At 36.9% G+C, this 19,147-nt stretch overlaps 1 protein-coding gene across 3 annotated transcripts in view; it reads right to left on the bottom strand.

Annotated features, from left to right (window-relative positions):
- Positions 1 to 18,759, bottom strand: part of Ints2 (integrator complex subunit 2) — a 52,042-nt gene extending 33,283 nt beyond the window's left edge. The window contains exons 1-9 of one of the 3 annotated variants that reach the window (XM_026398051.2): positions 18,719 to 18,759; positions 17,121 to 17,427; positions 16,381 to 16,519; positions 14,176 to 14,278; positions 13,003 to 13,116; positions 10,473 to 10,603; positions 10,063 to 10,236; positions 6,801 to 7,027; positions 3,737 to 3,862 (exon numbers count right to left, since the gene is read on the bottom strand). In XM_026398051.2, coding sequence (XP_026253836.1) covers positions 3,737 to 3,862; positions 6,801 to 7,027; positions 10,063 to 10,236; positions 10,473 to 10,603; positions 13,003 to 13,116; positions 14,176 to 14,278; positions 16,381 to 16,519; positions 17,121 to 17,427; positions 18,719 to 18,737 — 1,340 coding nt within the window. In that variant the 5' untranslated portion in view covers positions 18,738 to 18,759. Of the gene's footprint in view, positions 1 to 3,736; positions 3,863 to 6,800; positions 7,028 to 10,062; positions 10,237 to 10,472; positions 10,604 to 13,002; positions 13,117 to 14,175; positions 14,279 to 16,380; positions 16,520 to 17,120; positions 17,428 to 18,448 lie in introns of all 3 variants that reach the window. The other 2 variants (XM_026398052.2, XM_026398053.2) reach the window with 2 other exon arrangements.
- Positions 18,760 to 19,147: the final 388 nt, after the last annotated feature.

The raw sequence follows: 19,147 nt of genomic DNA on the forward strand, positions 1-19,147 counted from the left end.
CTCTACCAGTCCTTAATCCTTACTTTTTATCTTTGTTCAAAGGTTTCTAGACAGGTCTTCACTTTCTGGGCAAGAAAATATTCTTCTCTAAGACTCTGATCAGCTGAAGAGTTTCTCATAGACCTATCGATGTACTTAGAGGTTCTAATTTGCTTTTTAGTTTCCTACTAATCTAATCAAGCAATAAAAAATACCTATGAAAAGTTCCAAGTAGAAAATAGAGACAGGGCTGGGGTTGTGGCTCAGTAGTAGAGCACTTGCCTAGCACATGTGAGGCCGTGGGTTCGGTTCAGGACCACATAAAAATAAATAAAGGCATTGTGTCTATCTACAACTAAAAATTTTAAAAAAGAAAATAGAGACAAAAAGTCGCCTTAGCCTCTGAGTTCAATCCTATGTATCAAAAAAAGAAAGAAACAAACAAGAAATCAAAAGCTGAATATAGAAGGATATAAATATCAAGTTGAGAAAAATCCTAATAGGTAGAATGGACAATTTTTTCCCACAATGATGAAAATGATGAAAATGCCCTGAAATTAGATTTTGTTGATGCTTATATAACACTATCCATATACCAAAAAATATTGAATTATATACCTTTTTTTTTTTTTTTTAGTACTGGGAATTGAACCCAGAGGGGCTTTACTATCGAGCTACATTCCCAGCACTTTTTTTACTTTGAGACAGGGTCTAAGTTTCTGAGAGGCTTGCTAGATTGCCTAGGCTGACTCGAATGTTATCCTCCTGCCATAGCCTCCTGAGTCACTGGAATGACAGGCATGTGCCACTGTGCCCAGCAAATTGTAAATTTTTTTATTTCTTTGGTACCAGGGATTGAACCCAGGGCACTTAACCACTGAGCCACATCCCCAGCCCTTTTTTATATTTCATTTAGAGACAGGGTCTCGATAAGTTGCTTAGGGCTGCACTAAGTTGCTGAGGCTGGCTCTGAATTTACAATCCTCCTGCCTCAGCCTCCCTAGTGGCTAGGATTACAGGCATGTGCCACCATGCCTGGCACAAACTGTACACTATCAATGGGTGGTAAATACCTTTAAGCCAATGAACAAGAAACTGTCTGAAAATAAAAATATTAAAAGGGCTAGGGATGTGGCTCAGTGGTTAAGTGCCCCTAGGTTTAGCCCCCCAAAAAACAAAAAGAGAGGGGGGTGTGCAGAGAAAACAAGATAAAGGTAAGGAAAATAAGATTATCATTACAAAGAAAAATTTAAATAAAAAAGGCTTTAGACAAAGAAAACCCAAGAGAAAAATATAATCAAATTACTGGGGCTGGGGATGTGGCTCAAATGATAGAGCGCTTGCCTGGCATGCGTGCAGCCCGGGTTCGATCCTCAGCACCACATACCAACAAAGATGTTGTGTCCGCCGAAAACTAAAAAATAAATATTAAAAAATTCTCTCTCTCTCTCTCTCTCTCTCTCTCTCTCTCTCTCTCTCTCTCTCTCTCTTTAAAAAAAAAATTACTTCATGAAAATTCTCTAGAACTGAAAGACATGAGTTTCTAAATTAAAAGGAATTATTGAAAGAAACATGAATAAAAAACAAACTCAGACCTGTAAATATCTTCTAGAAATTTCAAATCCTTAGTGATGAAAGCTAATCCTCAAGTTTCCACATTTAAATAAAATAGACCACAAAAAGGACCAGAAATTGGACTTCTCAACAACACTGGAAGTTAGAAGATAATGGGGCAACACTTTCAAAATTCTCAAAATTCTCAACTTAGAAGTCTATACACCAACAAATTAGCAATCAAACATCAGAGTAGAATAAAGGCATCTTCAGAAATCACTAGTCTCAAAAGAATTTAATTCTCATGTGCTTGTTTTCTAAAAAAGCAATGAGGAAGCAAATGAAAAAAATGATGACATGAAACGTAGGAAACAGGAGATGTTACAAAGGAAAGAAGAGGCAAACCCTCAAAATAATGATAAAGAGCAATTCTTAGATGACAGCTGGGTACAATTCTGTATCACCATTAAGCAAGGAACCAGTTCAGGTTGGTCCAAATGCTCTAGATGAGATTTCTTTTTCTTTTTTTACTTATTTATTTTTTTATGTGGGGCTGAGGATCAAACCCAGTGCCTCACATGTATTAGGTGAATGCTGTACCACTGAGCCACAATCCTAGCCCCTCTAGGTAAGATTTCTGAAAATGATTAAACTAATAGACTATCTCATAGGTGAGAACAACTTGAGAAAAGATTTAGATTGCAGAAAGTTTGAGGTTGCATTAACAGTACACAGAACACCAAGTACAGCGAAGACAAAAATAAAAAGGAAATTTATTAATGCAAAACAAAGAACTTTTAGAGGAAAAGAAATCATCTACTACATCGCTGAGCTCTCAGTAGTGTTTATATCATCATTATAATATAAACAACACTAGATTGACCTAATCAAACCATATACCATTATACCTCTGGGGAGAATGGAAGGGTAGAAAAGAGTATATGAATACATTTTAGGACAGAGAAGAAAAGGAACTAATTCTTTTTTTTTTTTTTAGTAGAAGGGATTGAACCCAGGGGCACTTAACCACTGAGCCACATCCCAGCTCTTTTTATTTCTTATTTTGAGACAGGGTCTCACTAAGTTGCTGAGGCTGGCTTTGAACTTACAATCTTCCTGCCTTAGCCTCCCAAGCCACTGGATCACACATGTAATGCCACAACTGGCTAGGAAACTCATTCTAGAATAAAGAGAACTAATTTCTCATGCTTGATAGAATGAACTCAACAACAACAACAAAAACCTAAAACAAAAAAATAAACATACATCAAACACAAAACTGTTATTAACAATGTACTAATAAAACCCAAAACAAGCTAAAACAACTGAAAGCCATTACCTTGAGGGAAGGGAAAACAGTGAGGAGGGGAATCAGGACTGCTACACTCTTAACAAATCTTTTTATTCTGCCCCCACCCAGATATTGAAGATTGAACCCAGAGGTGCTTTACCACTGAGCTACATCTCCAAACCTTCTTTTATTTTTGAGATAGGGTCTTGCTAAATTACCAAGGCCAGCCTCAAACTTACAATTCTCCTCCTTAGCCTACAGAGTACCAGAGTTTATAGGCAAGTGCCATTGTATCTGGCTAGTCTTTGCAAATTTTGTAGACCAATTTTTATTTTATTTATTTGTTTGATTGTTTGTTATTTTTGGTACCAGCAACTGAAGCCTAGGGGTGCTTAAATACTGAGCCACAGCCACAGCCCTTTTAATTTTTTATTTTGAGACAGGGTCTGGCTAAGTTGCTTAGGGCTCCCTAAGTTGCTGAAGCTGTTCTCAAACTTGCAATCCTTGTGCCGCAGCCTCCTGAGTCACTGGGATTACAGGAATGCAACACCACGCTCAGCACTGAAGAACTGTTCTTATTCCTTTAAACAACATTGATAAGAACTGATAAAATGAATGACATATAGTAGATGCTAAAGATACCCTTGTATTTAGATACTACAATTGTCCGTATAGGTCAACGTTTGTACTGTCCCTGTGTAGGTCAATTTTAATTTAATTCTATTCTGGCGTTTTTGTTTGGTTTTTCCCTTTTTTTTTTTTCATTTTCGGAGGAACTAGGCATCAAAACCAGGGCTCTATGCACCAATGCCAGGCAAGAATTCTGCCACTTAGCTACATCGCCAACCTCTTTGTATTTTGAATAAGTTAATAAAAGCAGACGTTGAGAAAAGACAGCCACCAGTGAGGTACCTGACAAGTGTTGAAAAGGCCAGTAGCATACAAAAGGAAAGGGAAACAAATCGAACCCCAGCCGGTGTAGCAGGAGGTCGGCTGGTCATCAACTGCAGTAATTGCTCAGCTTCTTCTTCAGTTGGTCTAAAAAGAAATAGACGATTAGACTTTACTTTTCTTAGTTGAGGGAAGACCAGGAAAAAAAAAATGAACTTGCCAACATTTTAACTATTCAGATAAAACTTTTTAACTTTATAATGATACCTCACTATAAAATCTTTAACATCTTAAGTTGTCAAAAGCAAAACTTGGTTTTTTGTTTGTTTTGTTTTTGTAGTACTGGTGACAATACACAGGGCCACACACACACTGAAGAAGTAAGTGCTCTACCACTGAGTCACATCCCCAGCCCTCAAAAGCAAAACTTTTAAGAAAATACATTGGCTGGGTTGTGGCTCAGTGGTAGAGCACTTGACTAGCATGTGTGAGGCACTGGGTTCAATCCTCAGCACCACACAGAAATAAATGAACAAAATTAAAGGTCCATCAACAACTAAAAAAATCTATATACATACATATTTTTAAAAAAGAAGAAGAAAATACATTGGAAAGCTGTATGGAGACTCCTCAGAAAACTTAGAATGGAACCACCATTTGACACAGTTATCCCACTCTTTGGTATATACTCAAAGGATTTAAAGAGGATATACTTTGGTATATACTCAGCATACTAGAGTGACCAGCCTCATCAAGGTTCAAGCACCTCAATTCACAATAGCTAAGCTATTGAACCAACCTAGGTGCCCTTCAACAGATAAATGGATAAAGAAAATGTGGTATATATACACAATGGAATATTACTCAGCCATAAAGAACAATGAAATTATGGCATTTGCCAGTAAATGTCTAGAACTGGAGACTATCATGCTAAGTGAAACAAGCCAATCCCCAAAAAATAAAGGCTGAATATGTTTATCTCTCTGATATACAAATGCTTACTCACAATAGGCTGGGGAGATAAGTGGGGGGAATATGGGGAAGGAGATGGAATGGGAAAGACAAGGTAATAAAATTAATCAGAATTAACTTTCTTATGTTCATAAATGAATACACAACCAGTATAACTCCACATCATGTACAACCACAAGAATGGGAAATTATACTCCATGTATGTATGATATGTCTAAATATATTCTGTTATGTATAACTAAAAAGAAAAAATTTAAAAATCAAATTAAAAAAAATACACTTAGTGTTTTTCCTAAGACACAAACAAAGCATGCCTTATTTTACCCAGTAGTATGGGAACATAAAAATGAATGTGTAAGCTAAAACCATGCAACACGATCTTAATAGGCAATAATGAAAATTATAATTACATTAAGAGTTTTAAGATTTGTCAAAACTTAACTGTCAGCTATAGTAAATATAGAAATGAGGAGGAAAAAGTAATACTATATATATATATGACTCTCTGTAACTGAAAACATTAGAAACATTCAAGTGTTTTATCCTTTTGTAAAATCTTTATCAAGAATAATTAGTTGGGGGCTGGGAACATACTCAGTTGGTACAGTGCCTGCCTTGCATGCACAAATCCCCAGCACCACACACACATACACACACACACACACACACACACACACACACACAAAGAATAATTAGGTAAGGCCTGGTGACACATGCCTATAAGCCCAGCAACTAAGGAGGCTGAGGCAAAAGGATCACATGTCTACCACTGAGCTACAACTCCAGTCCTGCCATCTTCTTTTCATTGCACAATTTGTAATACAAAATGAGTATCTTTTCTATGACTTGGTGAAGTGTCATACTGCCTTCTAGGTTTGGATCATCTTCCAACATTTCATCCTTTGTACCTTTGGGTCTGAAATGAAAGTTCCTTTAAATATAAAGAAGTTTGCTAGCATCGCATACTCTGGAACACTGTCATCACTTTGAAACAATGACTTTCCTCATTTGTCTAAATGTGCTCCTTCACTCTGATCCTCTGGATGCAAATCTAGGATCTCGCAAATGTGCCAGTGTCAACATTCTCACAGTAAGCCACTTTCCTAAACTTTTCCCTGTAACATTTTTTTCTTTACTAGATTTTACCTTTATTGGCTAATTCCCTCTTTTGCTTATCTGTTTTTGTAAAATGTCATACTATATTATTACTGGGAGAGGAGGAAGCAATGTAATACCTATTTGGCTGTGTGAAATGAATAACAGATGTATTGGGCTCAGTCACCAACAGACACTTAAAAGAAATGCTGATCATGATACATTCGTTATTTACATAGTGAAATGGATCCTGAAGAGCTCACAGCAAAATTTATACTTTATGTAATTAAGTTAATAATGTACTGTGATAAGTGACGTGAACCATATTGAGGAAATAGCATTTTTTAACTAAATTGTGGTAACTGAAATTCACATATATCAGACACATAAATTAAGAACCATACATATTAACAGGGACAAATTCTAAAGGTTTCATAATACTGACTAAAAAACCTTGTGCATCATATCAATTTTAAAGAATTTATGACCTCAGTTGCAAAAGGAAATATATGAGAGATTCACTTTAGCTGCACGGATCAGGTTAAGGATCTCTCATTCAGTGATCTCGTTGAGCTGTGGTGAAATTAGTTTTCCTTTACAATGTAATTCGAAATTGACAAACTGCTCTGAGCCTTCCCATATTTACATAATTCTACTTGCAATCTGACCAAAATAGATACATACATCCCTGTATAGAAATGCTTAGCACAAGAACTTTAATCTTGATATATGCCAGCTACTACAAGAGCTGAATGAAATCTTTTTTTTTTTTTTTTTTAAAGAGAATTTTTAATATTTATTTTTTAGTTTTCAGCGGACACAATATCTTTGTTGGTATGTGGTGCTGAGGATCGAACCCGGGCCGCACGCATGCCAGGCGAGCGCGCTACCGCTTGAGCCACATCCCCAGCCCCATGAAATCTAAATCCTCAAAATAAAAGCCTTTGGTTCACTTTCTTGGGATTGGAAATAAGAAAGTAAAATGACAAAAAAGGGAAAATATCAAAGTATTGAATACTTGAGTCCAGCGATCCCCATCAAAGCACAGTACAGACGTAAGAGTGCGCTGGCTTTCACAACATGCTCTTCTTTCAGTCCTGAATACACAGACACATTGGGCTCCATTTCCACATCAGCTTCTTCCACAATTCGGGTACTTCTTACTGTGGGAAGAATGCCCATCAACTCCAGAAGAAGCTGCCTCCTCATTTGCCAAAGGACAGAACTGCTGGTCTCTCTTTTTCTCTGTAAGAAATATGAACAAAGAAAAAAAAGAAGGCATGAAGCATTTACTAAATTAGAAGAGTCTCAAACAGATCTTCCCCTCCCCCTCCTTTTTTTTTTTGTGTGTGTGTGTGTGTGTGTGGTACTAGGGATCAAACCCAGGGCTTTACACATGCTAGGCAAGTGTGAAGGCCCCAGATCTCCCTATTTAAACACTCGAAATTGATGCATGTGAGAAGGTTGTCATAACTTCAGAATCTCATTTTAACAAGCCAAGAAAACTAAAAATCCACTGGTTTGTCTGAAGACTACTCACATCCTGATTTGGACTGGTTGCAGAGGAAAGACTAAATAATGTAGAATATTATTTAATATTGTAGAATATTATTTAAATGATAGTTTCAAAATCATAATGTATCATAGTATAAAACAATCAGATTTTGGAGACAAAAGATCTTGAGTTCAAACCCTAGTACTATAATTAGATAATTATATACTTTAGATACATTAGTTAACCTCTCTGAACTACAATTCCCTTACTAACAAGAAAGCGAATATTTGATTAACATTAATCTTACAGAGCTGTTATAATTAACAGTCTACAAGTCTATAATTACTACAGTTCTTCTGGCAAGAATGTTGTCTCAAGTCATTTTTTATCCTGTAGGGCCTAACACTATGTCTAACATGTAGGAAGCACTCAATGTCCGTTAAGAAAATGAATGAAAAAGATAATAAATATGCAAGCAGTTCTAAACTAAAAAGGAGCCAAGTGCTCCTTTTTTTCATATTGGAGTCAAATTTCCAATTTTTCATATTAGCATCAAATATGAAAAAAAGGGCTGGGAATGCAGCTCAGTGGATAAGGACCCCTGGGTTTAATCCCCAGGACCACAGGGAAAAGAAAAAAAAAAAGGAAGAAAGATATTATTTGATTCCAATCAAAAGTTATCTAGAACAGGTAAATTAATTCAGACAGAAAGTAGAATAAAGGTTACTAGGGATTTGCAAGGGAGAGGAGGAATGGGAAGTTTAATGGGTATATATAATGAATACAATTTCTGTTTGGGATAATTAAAAACACTGTAAATATTTTAATGCCACTGACCTGTATGCTTAAAAATTATTAATATGGGCCAGATGTGGTGATACATGCCTGTAATCCCAGCTACTGGGGTCAGGGTAATCGACTAAGGCAGGAAGATTCAGCCCCAACAATTTAATAAGGCCCTAAGCAATTTGGCAAGACTTTGTCTCCAAAAGAAATTTTTTAAAGACCCTATATCAAAATAAAAATCCAAAAAGGGCTGGCATGGACTGGGGTTGTGGCTCAGCAGTAAAGTACTCGCCTAGCACATGTGAGGCCCTGGGTTCAATCCTCGGCACCACATATAAATTCACAGAACCACATATAAATAAATAAAATAAAGGTATTATTTGTCCAATTATAACTAAAAAAATAAATATTAAAAAAAAAAAAGGGCTGGCATGTGGCATTAGGCTCAGTTGTAAAATGTGTGCCCAGCATTTGAGTTCTGGGGATTTCAACTACCACACAAAAAAATAAAAGATTAAGTGGTAAACTTGATGTTATGTATCTTTTATCACTACATACATACACACACACACAAAAATACATTAAAATTATAGAATATAATTTCTTTAGATGATCCTATACAACAGTTGTCATGAGTCTGATCCACAATCCTGGTGATTTCCAAGATGCTTTCAGGAGGTCCCAGAAAGGCAAAAAATATTTCCTTTAGTAACACTAAGACAATGCCTTTTTTTTACACTATTCTCATAAGTATACAATGAATTTTTCCAAAGTTTTCTATTAAACCACAAATTGAAAAGATTTGAAAAAAATCTCTATATTAAATAATATTACTACTCACAAAATTTTTTGTGTAGGAAAATATATTTTCGATTAAAAAGATACTATGTTCATATTTCATACTAGTACTATTGCTAATTTTTTTTTTTTGTAGTTGTAGATGGACAGCATGCCTTCATTTTATTTATTTTTATATGGTGCTGAGGATCGAACCCAGTGCCTCACATGTACAAGACAAGCACTCTGCCACTGAGCTACAGCCCCAGCCCTATTATTGCTATTTTTTTTTGTTTGTTTGTTTTTTTAAATATTTATTTATTTATTAATTATTGGCGGACACAACATCTTTGTTTGTATGTGGTGCTGGAGGATCGAACCCAGGCCGCACGCATGCCAGGCGAGCGCGCTACCGCTTGAGCCACATCCCCAGCCCTATTATTGCTATTTTTAATAAATTAAATACATACTTCAAAAAAATTTTGGCTTTAATTTTTCCCCTCTTCCAGTACTAGAAATTAGACCCAGGAGCATTCTTCTTTTTTGGTACTGGGGATTGAACTCAGGGGCCTTTAACCCCTGAGCCACATCCCAGCCCTATTTTGTAATTTATTGAGAGACAGGGTCTCATTGAGTTGCTAAGCACCTCACCATTGCTTGGATTGGCTTTGAACTCGCAGTCCTCCAGGAGCATTCTACTACTGAACTACATCCACAGGTCCCAAACACTTTTTTTTTTTTTTTTTGGAGACAGGGTCTCACTAAGTCTTAAGGTTGCCTGAAACTTGCAATTCTCCTACCTCAGCCTCCTTTCAAGTCATTACAGGCATGCATCACCACACCAGGCTACTGTTAATTTCTAACATGGGAAACATAAAAAGATAAAAATTACATAAACAAAAGTTCTTTCATATCCTCAAGCATTCCTTAAAAGCTGAGAAAGTCCCTGAAATTAAGTTTAAGAACCATTATTCTGGGCTGGGGCTGTAGCTCAGTGACAGAGAAGCTTGCCTTGCACGTGTGAGGTACTGGGTTCAAACCTCAGCATCACATAAAAATAAACAAATAAAATAAAGGCATTCTGTCCATCTACAACTATTAAAAAAATTTTTTAAAAAAGAACCATTATTCTAATAACATCTTCCTAAACATGTTTCTTCTTCCCCTTTTAGTAACTGCCAAAATATCCTAATCCTTAGCCTACAGGGATATATAATCTCACCTGCTGTCCATTTCGGATAAAAGTTCCAAACCATGTCCGGACTTTCGCATTTGTTCCAAGAAGCAAACCACTAACAAAACAAACCAAGTCACTCACTCCATCTTCACAAGCTTCGTTTTTAGTGTGATCCAATGTTAAAGCCACCCCAAGGCCTGGCAAGTGACATTCCTCCACCTAACACAGCAAAAACAAACACAATATTAAAAGGAAAAGAGTCAGAATGTTTCAAAATTTAAAGCATCTAAGTTTAGAGAAAAAATAAGACAAAACATAAAAACCCAGAGAGGAAGATAACACATCCAGTATGTAATTAAAATCTGCAACCTCTATAAGATTCTAAAACTATCTTAAGAAAAGTACTTTGTCCTAATATAAAGTGCTTTAATTCATAAAACAACAGGGTCTCTTACCACCATGCCTCGGACCTTCAGGGCCTGAGAAGGATTCATTTTACATAAGAATCGTAAGGCATCTGTCCTGCGCCTTCCTCCAAGACTTTCTTCATCTTGTCGTTCTCCATTTTTTATCAGGCCTCTACAAACTAAATATTTAAGAATCTATTATTTTAAGATGTTTTTCACACCAGTCCTTTTAATTTTTTAAGACAGGGTCTCACTAAATTGCTTAGGGCCTTGCTAAATTGTTGAGGCTGCCTCAAACTTGCAATGCTCCTGCGTTAGCCTCTCAAATCACTGGGATCATAGATGTACACCACCATGCCACGCAAACAGAAGAATTTTTTTTAATGTTGCTTTAAATTTTATACACACACACACAAGGGATGACTCAGGAGCAATTAACCACTAAGCTATAATATCCCCAGCCTATTCTTCTTTTTGAGACAGGGCCTTACTACATTGCTGAGTCTGGCCTTGAACTTGCCATCCTCCTGTCTTGCCTTCCAAATCACTGGGATTACAATGCCCAGCTGAATAGAAGTATCTAAGTGGATATCACACAAGGAGCAAACAGACAAAGTCAGGAATTATAACCCTAGATCCAGTACTTTTCCTCCCTGGAAAAATTACAATTCACAGATCACCTTGCTTAATAAAAGTTGTTTTTACTTTTATATCACTCAGACCCACCTTACTTAAAAAGAAAGGTGAAATTTCTTCATTGATTTTTCTAAACTTATACCCAGTACTTTTGGCAAACTGTCAGTAATAAAGCTTAAAAAAAAATGGTCTGTTGATATTTCTGATGACATATATCTCATATTGCTCTTTGACTGTATTGGAGATGTCTCCTCTTTGCTCCCTCAGCATAGAGATCACATCTTCTAGTTGTCTGACATATATTACTGGTATAACATTGGGGTATAATAGCAAAAAGAAAAAAAATTAGGGCTACATACTCACTATACTTAAATTTGCAATGTCAATACAATTTTGAAATTCCTGAGCTTGGCATATCTATAATGAATACTCACTAAAAACTTTCAAAAGATAAAATCTGATGGGGCTGGGATTGTGGCTCAGTGGTAGAGCGCTTGTCTAGCATGTGTAAGGCACTTGATTCGATCCCTAGCACCACATAAAAATAAACAAATAAAGGTATTGTTTCCATCTACAAATAAAAAAATATAACTAAAACAAAATGAAAAAATCTGAAATAGAATTCCATAAAATATCTCTTCCTAGAACTAAAAAAAAGAAAGAAAAGAAAGAAAGAAAATTAGGTCCTAGCTGAGCACAGTGGTGTATGACTATAGTCCCAGCCAGATACTAGAGCTACTAGGGACCTGCTGTGGTAACAAAGAGAGACCTCTCCCCCACCTCAAAAAAAAAAAAAAAAAAGATCCTAAGGAGAGGATGGCCTTAGGCCTGAGCCTAAGCAAATCCATTTTAAAAACTCCAGCTTGAAACCTATAGTCTCACCAGGCTTGCCTAATGGAGCTCACCAGTTTGGCCCTCAGATACAAACAAGTCACTTCCCCCATCCTAAAAAACTGCTGAAAAGATCAGGGTGGGGATAAGATGTTTTAACTCCAGGATAAATGATGTCATTTAGAAATCTGGTGGCAGCTGATAAGGACTGAAAGGGAGTAATGCCCCAAAATTTGGTATAAATAATACAGCAAGTGAACAGACATTTAGCCAGCCAACAATGATGCCCTCACGCTGAGATCCTAATGAGGACCTAGATTGACACTCCAATTCTTCTGCCTGAACCTCTGTGTTATCCTCACTGCTCTCAAATTCTACAGCTACATCTTGAACCTGGTGAGAGCCGCAACTTCTCCCAGCCATCCTCTCCTCAACCTGCCATCAGCTCCACCCCAGAAGAAGCCTCCCTTGGTTCCTAACCTGATCATGACAGTCTGAGTGAGTGTGTATCTGCTGGACTAAGGCTTGCCACTTTTGATCTGACACTTCAACTTAGCACACAAAGGGAATGTCTGTCATTATCCTGTCATGATTAAGTATGTTTGCAGTGCTTAGAATTAATTCTAACCATTGTAGTGCCTAGTATTAAGGATTGTTGTTTTCTTGATTAAGAACCTATAGAGGGCTGGGGATATGGCTCAAGCAGTAACTCGCTTGTCTGGCATGAGCGGGGCGCTGGGTTCGATCCTCAGCATCACATAAAATAAAATGAAGATGTTGTGTCCACCGAAAACTGAAGAGTGGGACTGGAGTTGCAGCTCAACAGTAAAGCGCTTGTCTAGCATGTGTGAGGCACTGGGTTTGATTCTCAGCACCACATATAAATAAGTAAATAAAATAAAGGTCTACCAACAATTTAAAAAAATAAAAGAACCTATAGAGTAAAATTGTATTGAGTGATTTGAGTGAATAAAGCATTGAAAAGGGCAAAAGCACATGGACATTCTTTATTTCTCCCCCTTGACTGTGTAAGTTGCACCTTTTGCCCATCGCAACACCTATACATGCCCAACCAAATGTTTTCAATATTCCATTTTTAAATTATATTTACCTTCATTAAAACTATCAGGAACATTGGCCACCAAGAGACACAAGAACCAAGCACCATTTCTAACATGTAGTAGGGCTTCAGCTACATCAACGATAGGAAGCAAGGAAGGGAGCTCTATAAGAAAACAAAATCAATAGCACTATTAAATAAGATATTTCATTATGTTAAACATAAATGTCTTTTGATATTTCAAAAATGCTACCAAAATGCAACTAAAATACTTATTTTTCATAGTCTAGAGCTGACCTGTTCAGTGGGATAGCAATTAGCCACACATGAATAGTTAAATTTAAGTTAAATGATATTTAAAATAGTTTATTTCCTCAGTCACACTGCTAGATTTCAAATAATTCACAGTCACACATGGCTAATGGCTACTAATTGAATAGCACAACATAGAATACTGCAGAAAGTTTCATTGAATAATGTTGGTTTAAAAAGAAATTTTCACAAAATTCTTTGCATTTTTATGTTTTCATTTTTATTTTATATCATACATACATATTATAAAAAATCTGGAAAATACAAAAAGGTAAAAAAAATTAAAATTAGCTCTAATCCATTACTCAATGTTAACATTAAATGTTTTATTTAAATTCCTCCCATGAATATTGTTTTTGTCTTAAATTTTAACAACACTGGGACTATATTTTATTTACTACTCTGCCCTTTGCTTTTTTCATTTAACATACTATAAACATTTTCCAAAATCATTAAGAAGCAGTAAAATCATTAAACCAAATAAACCATCTTAATGTGTACATAATATTCCATACTATAGAAATAAAATAACTCACTTAATGATTGTTCTACCACTAGTCTTATTTATTTATTTATTTATTTATTTATTTATGTACTGAGGAAATTAACCTAGAGGTGAGCTACATCCCCAGCCTTTTTATTTTTAAACTCAGGGTTTTATTAAGTTGTTAGGGCCTAAGTTACTGAGGCTGGCCCCAAACTTGCCATACTCCTTTCTCAGCCTCGTAAGTCATTGTAATTACATATATAAGCCACTGCACCCAGCCTACTAGTCACTCTTATCTTGAACTTTTCAGGTTTATAGTTTTAGTAGATGATCCCTAAAATAACAACATTCCACCCCAAGAAGTTAAATAGTATCATTCAACAAGAAACTATATCTGAAATGTATCTTTGTACTCAATACAATACCTGCTTGTAAAATACAAAGTACATCTGCAGCTTCCTCCAAATAGACTGGACTCTCAAAAAGCTCAGAAGACTTGAAAAAAAATTCTCCATTGGATTCAGACACCTTTAAAAAAAAAGAAACAATAATAACTGTATTAATATCAGACAATAAATGAAATCCCTGACTATTTTTATAATTACTAGTTGAGCTCACAAAATATGTCTCTTAATATGTTACTAATATACTGTAACAGGATATACAATATTGGTAAATTTCAACCATTTTGAGCCACAATTACTATTCAGATATGGTAACATTAATCTCAAGCACTGATTTCTATATACATATTTGGAATTATCCGAAATTAAAGACTAAGGCAAAGAAATTATCTAGGCATGCTATTCATATAAAATGAAGCTTAAGAAAGTAAAAAACTGGGCTGGGGTTGTGGCTCAGTGGTAGAGCACTAGCCTAGTATGTGTGAGGCATTGGGTTCGATTCTCAGCACCACGTATAAATAAATGAATAAAGTAAAAACATAATCAATGTCTTAAAAAAATAAAAAACAAAGTCAAAAACTGAGCCAAGCATAGTGGTGCACATCTGTAATCCCAGCTACTCTGGCAGCTGAGGTAGGAGGAGGCAAGCCTATGCAATTTAATAAAATCCTGTCTCAAAATTAAAAAAAAAAAAAAAAATTTAAAGGGGCTTGCAGTGTAGGAAGTTGAAAAGCACCCCTGGATTCAATCCCCAGTACAACAACAACAACAAAAAAATCTGTAAACTTAAAACAGCATTTTAACAATAAAAATTCATGTTCAATTCTAAAAAATAAAACAAATAAAAAGGCTGGGATGTAGGGTCACCGAGTTCAATCTCCAGTACCACCAAAAGAAAAAAAAAAAAGATGCAGAAAAGTTTGGGTTGAAAGATCAGTATAGTGGGAAAGAATTAAAGAATTACTTGTGATAGGAAAAATTTTTGAATGATTTGTAATATAACCTTAAAAATATAACCTAAAACTAGCTAACAAGCTAGACATGGGGCTGGGGATGTGGCTCAAGCGGTAGCACGCTCGCCTGGCATTCGTGCAGCCCGGGTTCGATCCTCAACACCACATACAAACAAAGATGTTGTGTTCGCCGATAACTAAAAAATAAATATTAAAATTCTCTGTCTCTCTCTCTTGCTCTCTGTGTCTCTCTCTTTAAAAAAAAAAAAAAAAAAAGCTAGACATGGTGGCACACACCTGTAATCCCAGTGACTTGGAAGGCTGAGGCAAGATGATCCCAAGTTGTAGGCCAGCCTCAGAAATTTAGTGAGACCCTGTCTCAAAATAAAAATCAAAAAAAGACTGGGGATGTAGATCAACACCCTTGGGTTCAATCCCAACTATGAAAAATAAAAAATAAAACTAACTACCCCAACCCCATGCACACACAACAGTATCCTCTTTAAAAACAGAACTGAATTTTTTCTTATCCATAATTTTAAAACTATAATGTATTTACAAAAAATTAACTGACCCCGAAATTCCAATAGTAAATAATTTTGCTTCTGAAACCTTGGGTCTAATCTCATATGTCATTTTAACATGAAAACCCAATTTAGTTCTTCACAGATTCCAGAAAATTTAGAACATTTAAATTCAAAGTTTCATTTAACCATAATTACCCAGAAGTCCATGACAAAGTAATGTATAATTTTTCTAAGAGAAGAACTTTAACTCTTTAGTATAGCAATTAAATCATCTAGTGAGGCTAGCCAATGAATCACCCTACATCCAACTTAGTTTTGTACTCCTTACTCAGTATCATGACATATTTGATGCTTATCTAGTACCTAAATGAATTACACAATTTTTTCAGTTATATTTCACTACATTATATGAGGCAAATTACATCTCTAAAGGTACTATCAAACTTGCTATTTTTATAAATTTTGAGATCAGTTCCTTTCTAAATGTCAAGCCCTTGTATGGATTCCATGGGGGGGGGGGCGCAATCCCTATGATAGAAGATGCAGAATGGGCATAAGTGGAAAAAAAAAAAAAAACTAGAGAAAGTCTTTAAGGCATGCTTTTAATCTCCTTTCAGTCGTTGAAAGGAAAACATATCAAATAGAAATACCATACTGCCTGCTTTCTTGCCTCCATTTTTGTCTACCTTTCTGGTATATAGACTTTAAATCATGAATACTTTGAGCTATGGTTAAAAATTAAGCACCTTGTTCATAATTGCCAACAGTTCACTAAGCACAAGACGCAATCGACGAGGTGAATCACTGTGTTCAAATTCTAATGTTAGTCCATGTTGAAGTTGTGATACCAGGATGCTCTCTCCACTGCCTCCTCCAAGTTTATGCCTAATGAAGTACAAACATATAAAACAACTATTATAGGAACAATGACATGGAAATAATTGCATAAAATTATCTATTACTAAAATACCCTATGAATTATACACTTTAAATATTCACTATTACTTCTGAAATACTAGTTTGCCCATATATTTCAGAAATTCACAAGGTATGTAAAGACTGCCTAACAACTCATAGTTAACACTCACTTCTCTTAATAACACTGGCTTATTTCTGGATTCACAATGGGTAGGGAAGGTTATAATATCAGCCCAGAATCTTTAGATATCAATGTGATGTTAAACACCTCCCAAGTGATTTCTATAAACCATTCTAATCTAGTGGAAGCTATCATACCCACTTCCCACCAAGAATTACTAATCAGTTTACCCTAAACACAATAGTAGTACACGGCCATATTTTCCTATGCAACATTTTATAATACAGAACTCACAAGTTCCTACAATTTTAACTATAAATAGAAAAGACCTAAATAAAATACTCTCCAAAATTTACATTCTCGTTTTTCTCTCTGCTCTGAAAATTTTTGATGTTCTACTCTTTGGTACATTCAAATAAATCCCAATCCATATATTATACAACATACCTAAGCTGTTGTTCTTTGCTGGCATCTTGTTCTAAAGCATGAAAATCCACAGACAACAAGGCAACAATGGAGTTGACAGCTTCCACTCCAGAGAGAAGGCGAAGGATAAGTTTTTTATCCTGAGCCCAGCTTTGGCTCTGGTCTGCAGGAGCACAAAGTGCCATCCGCACCAAGCAGGGCAGCAGAAGTCTTAATTCTGGATCACTTAAAGATGCCAAGCGAACAACATCCACCTTCTGCATTGCCTCAAAAGCAAAAGGGCTGACAAACTGAAGGCTTGTGCACTCAGTCATTATCACTGTTGATCCTAATGATTAAAAATAAATTAATTAATTAATAAAAATAGAGCTATAGTTTCCACATGTATGTACACTCCTCTTTTTAAAAACCTGAAAAATGTGATAGATCATTAATAGGTCTCTATGTTGGCAATGTTCCTGGCAATGTTCCAAGACCAGCTTTCCCTGTATCCCTACCTTCTACTGCCATCTGGAAAATGAGAAAGAAAACAAGAATATACCAGTGTCTTTTCCAGCCTTAGGAGTCTTCTGCTCTAATACTCTTGTTTTACAAAGAAGTATATAAAGTCCAGAGAATTAAGTTACAGATCCAAAGTAGTATTAGTAGTTAATGGCGAAATCCCGAAGTTGAACCCTCATATACTATATACCATTTCAAGGCTTTCTTTTCTTCAACAGACCAGTCACATGAGATCCACAAAACGTGAATGAAAGTAAATGAATGGCCATAGCCATACTTTTGCAGCATCACCCGCCTAACCAACAGGTGTAAGGAATTGTTGGGCTTCTATTTCCCACACTACAGGACATGGAAACACTGGCCAATCACCTCATTGGCCAAAAATAATGTCAAGAGTTAAGGCTCTGAAGACCACAACACTATCCTATGTCTCCTGTGTTACTGGGTTAAAAAAAGCAGATGTTTGTGGGTGCAATTAGCTAAGAAAGAAAGGCGCGTGCCACTCTGGCAGTTGTGTACCTTCAGAAGTAATCAAAGACACCAAAAATGGGAGAGGGGGCCACCGACCGAGCAGGTAGCCAAAGCCGTCCTCTCTTAAGACCGACCAACTAGCAGAACCGTGGGAGGAAAGAGCCGTGAGAAGAAACGTTGCTTTGCTTTCAAGCAGGAGCAGCTGGTCTTTTAGTAGAGGGGTGGGCTGATGGAGCAGAGGCTCCAAGAACCAGCGTTCACACGTCTTACTCCAGGGACAACGAGAACCAACAAGTCCCTCAGGCTGAAAAAAGTCTGACCGGCTGCCGACAAAGATCTGGGAACGCGCTGAGATCTGAGAAGCGGACGCTTCGTACCTTAAAATCTACCCTCCAGTCTCAAGGGACCCCACTCGAATTCCGCGTCCTAGAGGCGGGACTCGGCAGAAATCTAGAGCGCGGTCCGAAGTTGGGCCTAGCGATAATCCGGATCCCCAAAACTCTAGCTGTGCCCGAGTCGATTTGGGCACCAAGAACTTAGACGCTGGGACCAACCGAGTCGTCGATAAGATGGGGACAGGATGGGGACACCGCACAAAGGCAGAATCGAGCCTGGAGAGAGGGAAAAGCAGAGGAGCTTTTTTCAACCTGCACCCAGCACCTTCATTCATCCCCAGCGTCTGGCTCCCGCCGGCCACCGTACAGAACTGAGAGGAAGGGTGGCAGCAAAAGGAAACCTAGAGACGTCGGCGTCGACGCAGAGGTGCGCGTGCGCGTGCGCGTGCGCGGGCCCGCCCCTTCCTCCACCCTACTTGCCCTGCCCAGGTTCACCTCTGAAGGTTTCCCCTGTTTGCGTTTCCAGGACCTTTCAGATAAATCTCCAAGCCCCTAGGAGCTTCAGTTTCGTTATCACAGGATTATCCTGGTATTCAGATGACACACCGTGTAAATGTTAAAGTTATTCCTCCTCTTCTTGGACCGCAACCGAACTCTACCAGAGGCTGTGCCTACCCAGCACCAAAATTATAAAATCCAAGGATTTGTAGGAAAATTTGAAAAGTAATCTAACCCTAAGCC

This window comes from Urocitellus parryii, chromosome 7 (genome assembly GCF_045843805.1).
Source record: "Urocitellus parryii isolate mUroPar1 chromosome 7, mUroPar1.hap1, whole genome shotgun sequence".
NCBI lineage: Eukaryota > Metazoa > Chordata > Mammalia > Rodentia > Sciuridae > Urocitellus > Urocitellus parryii.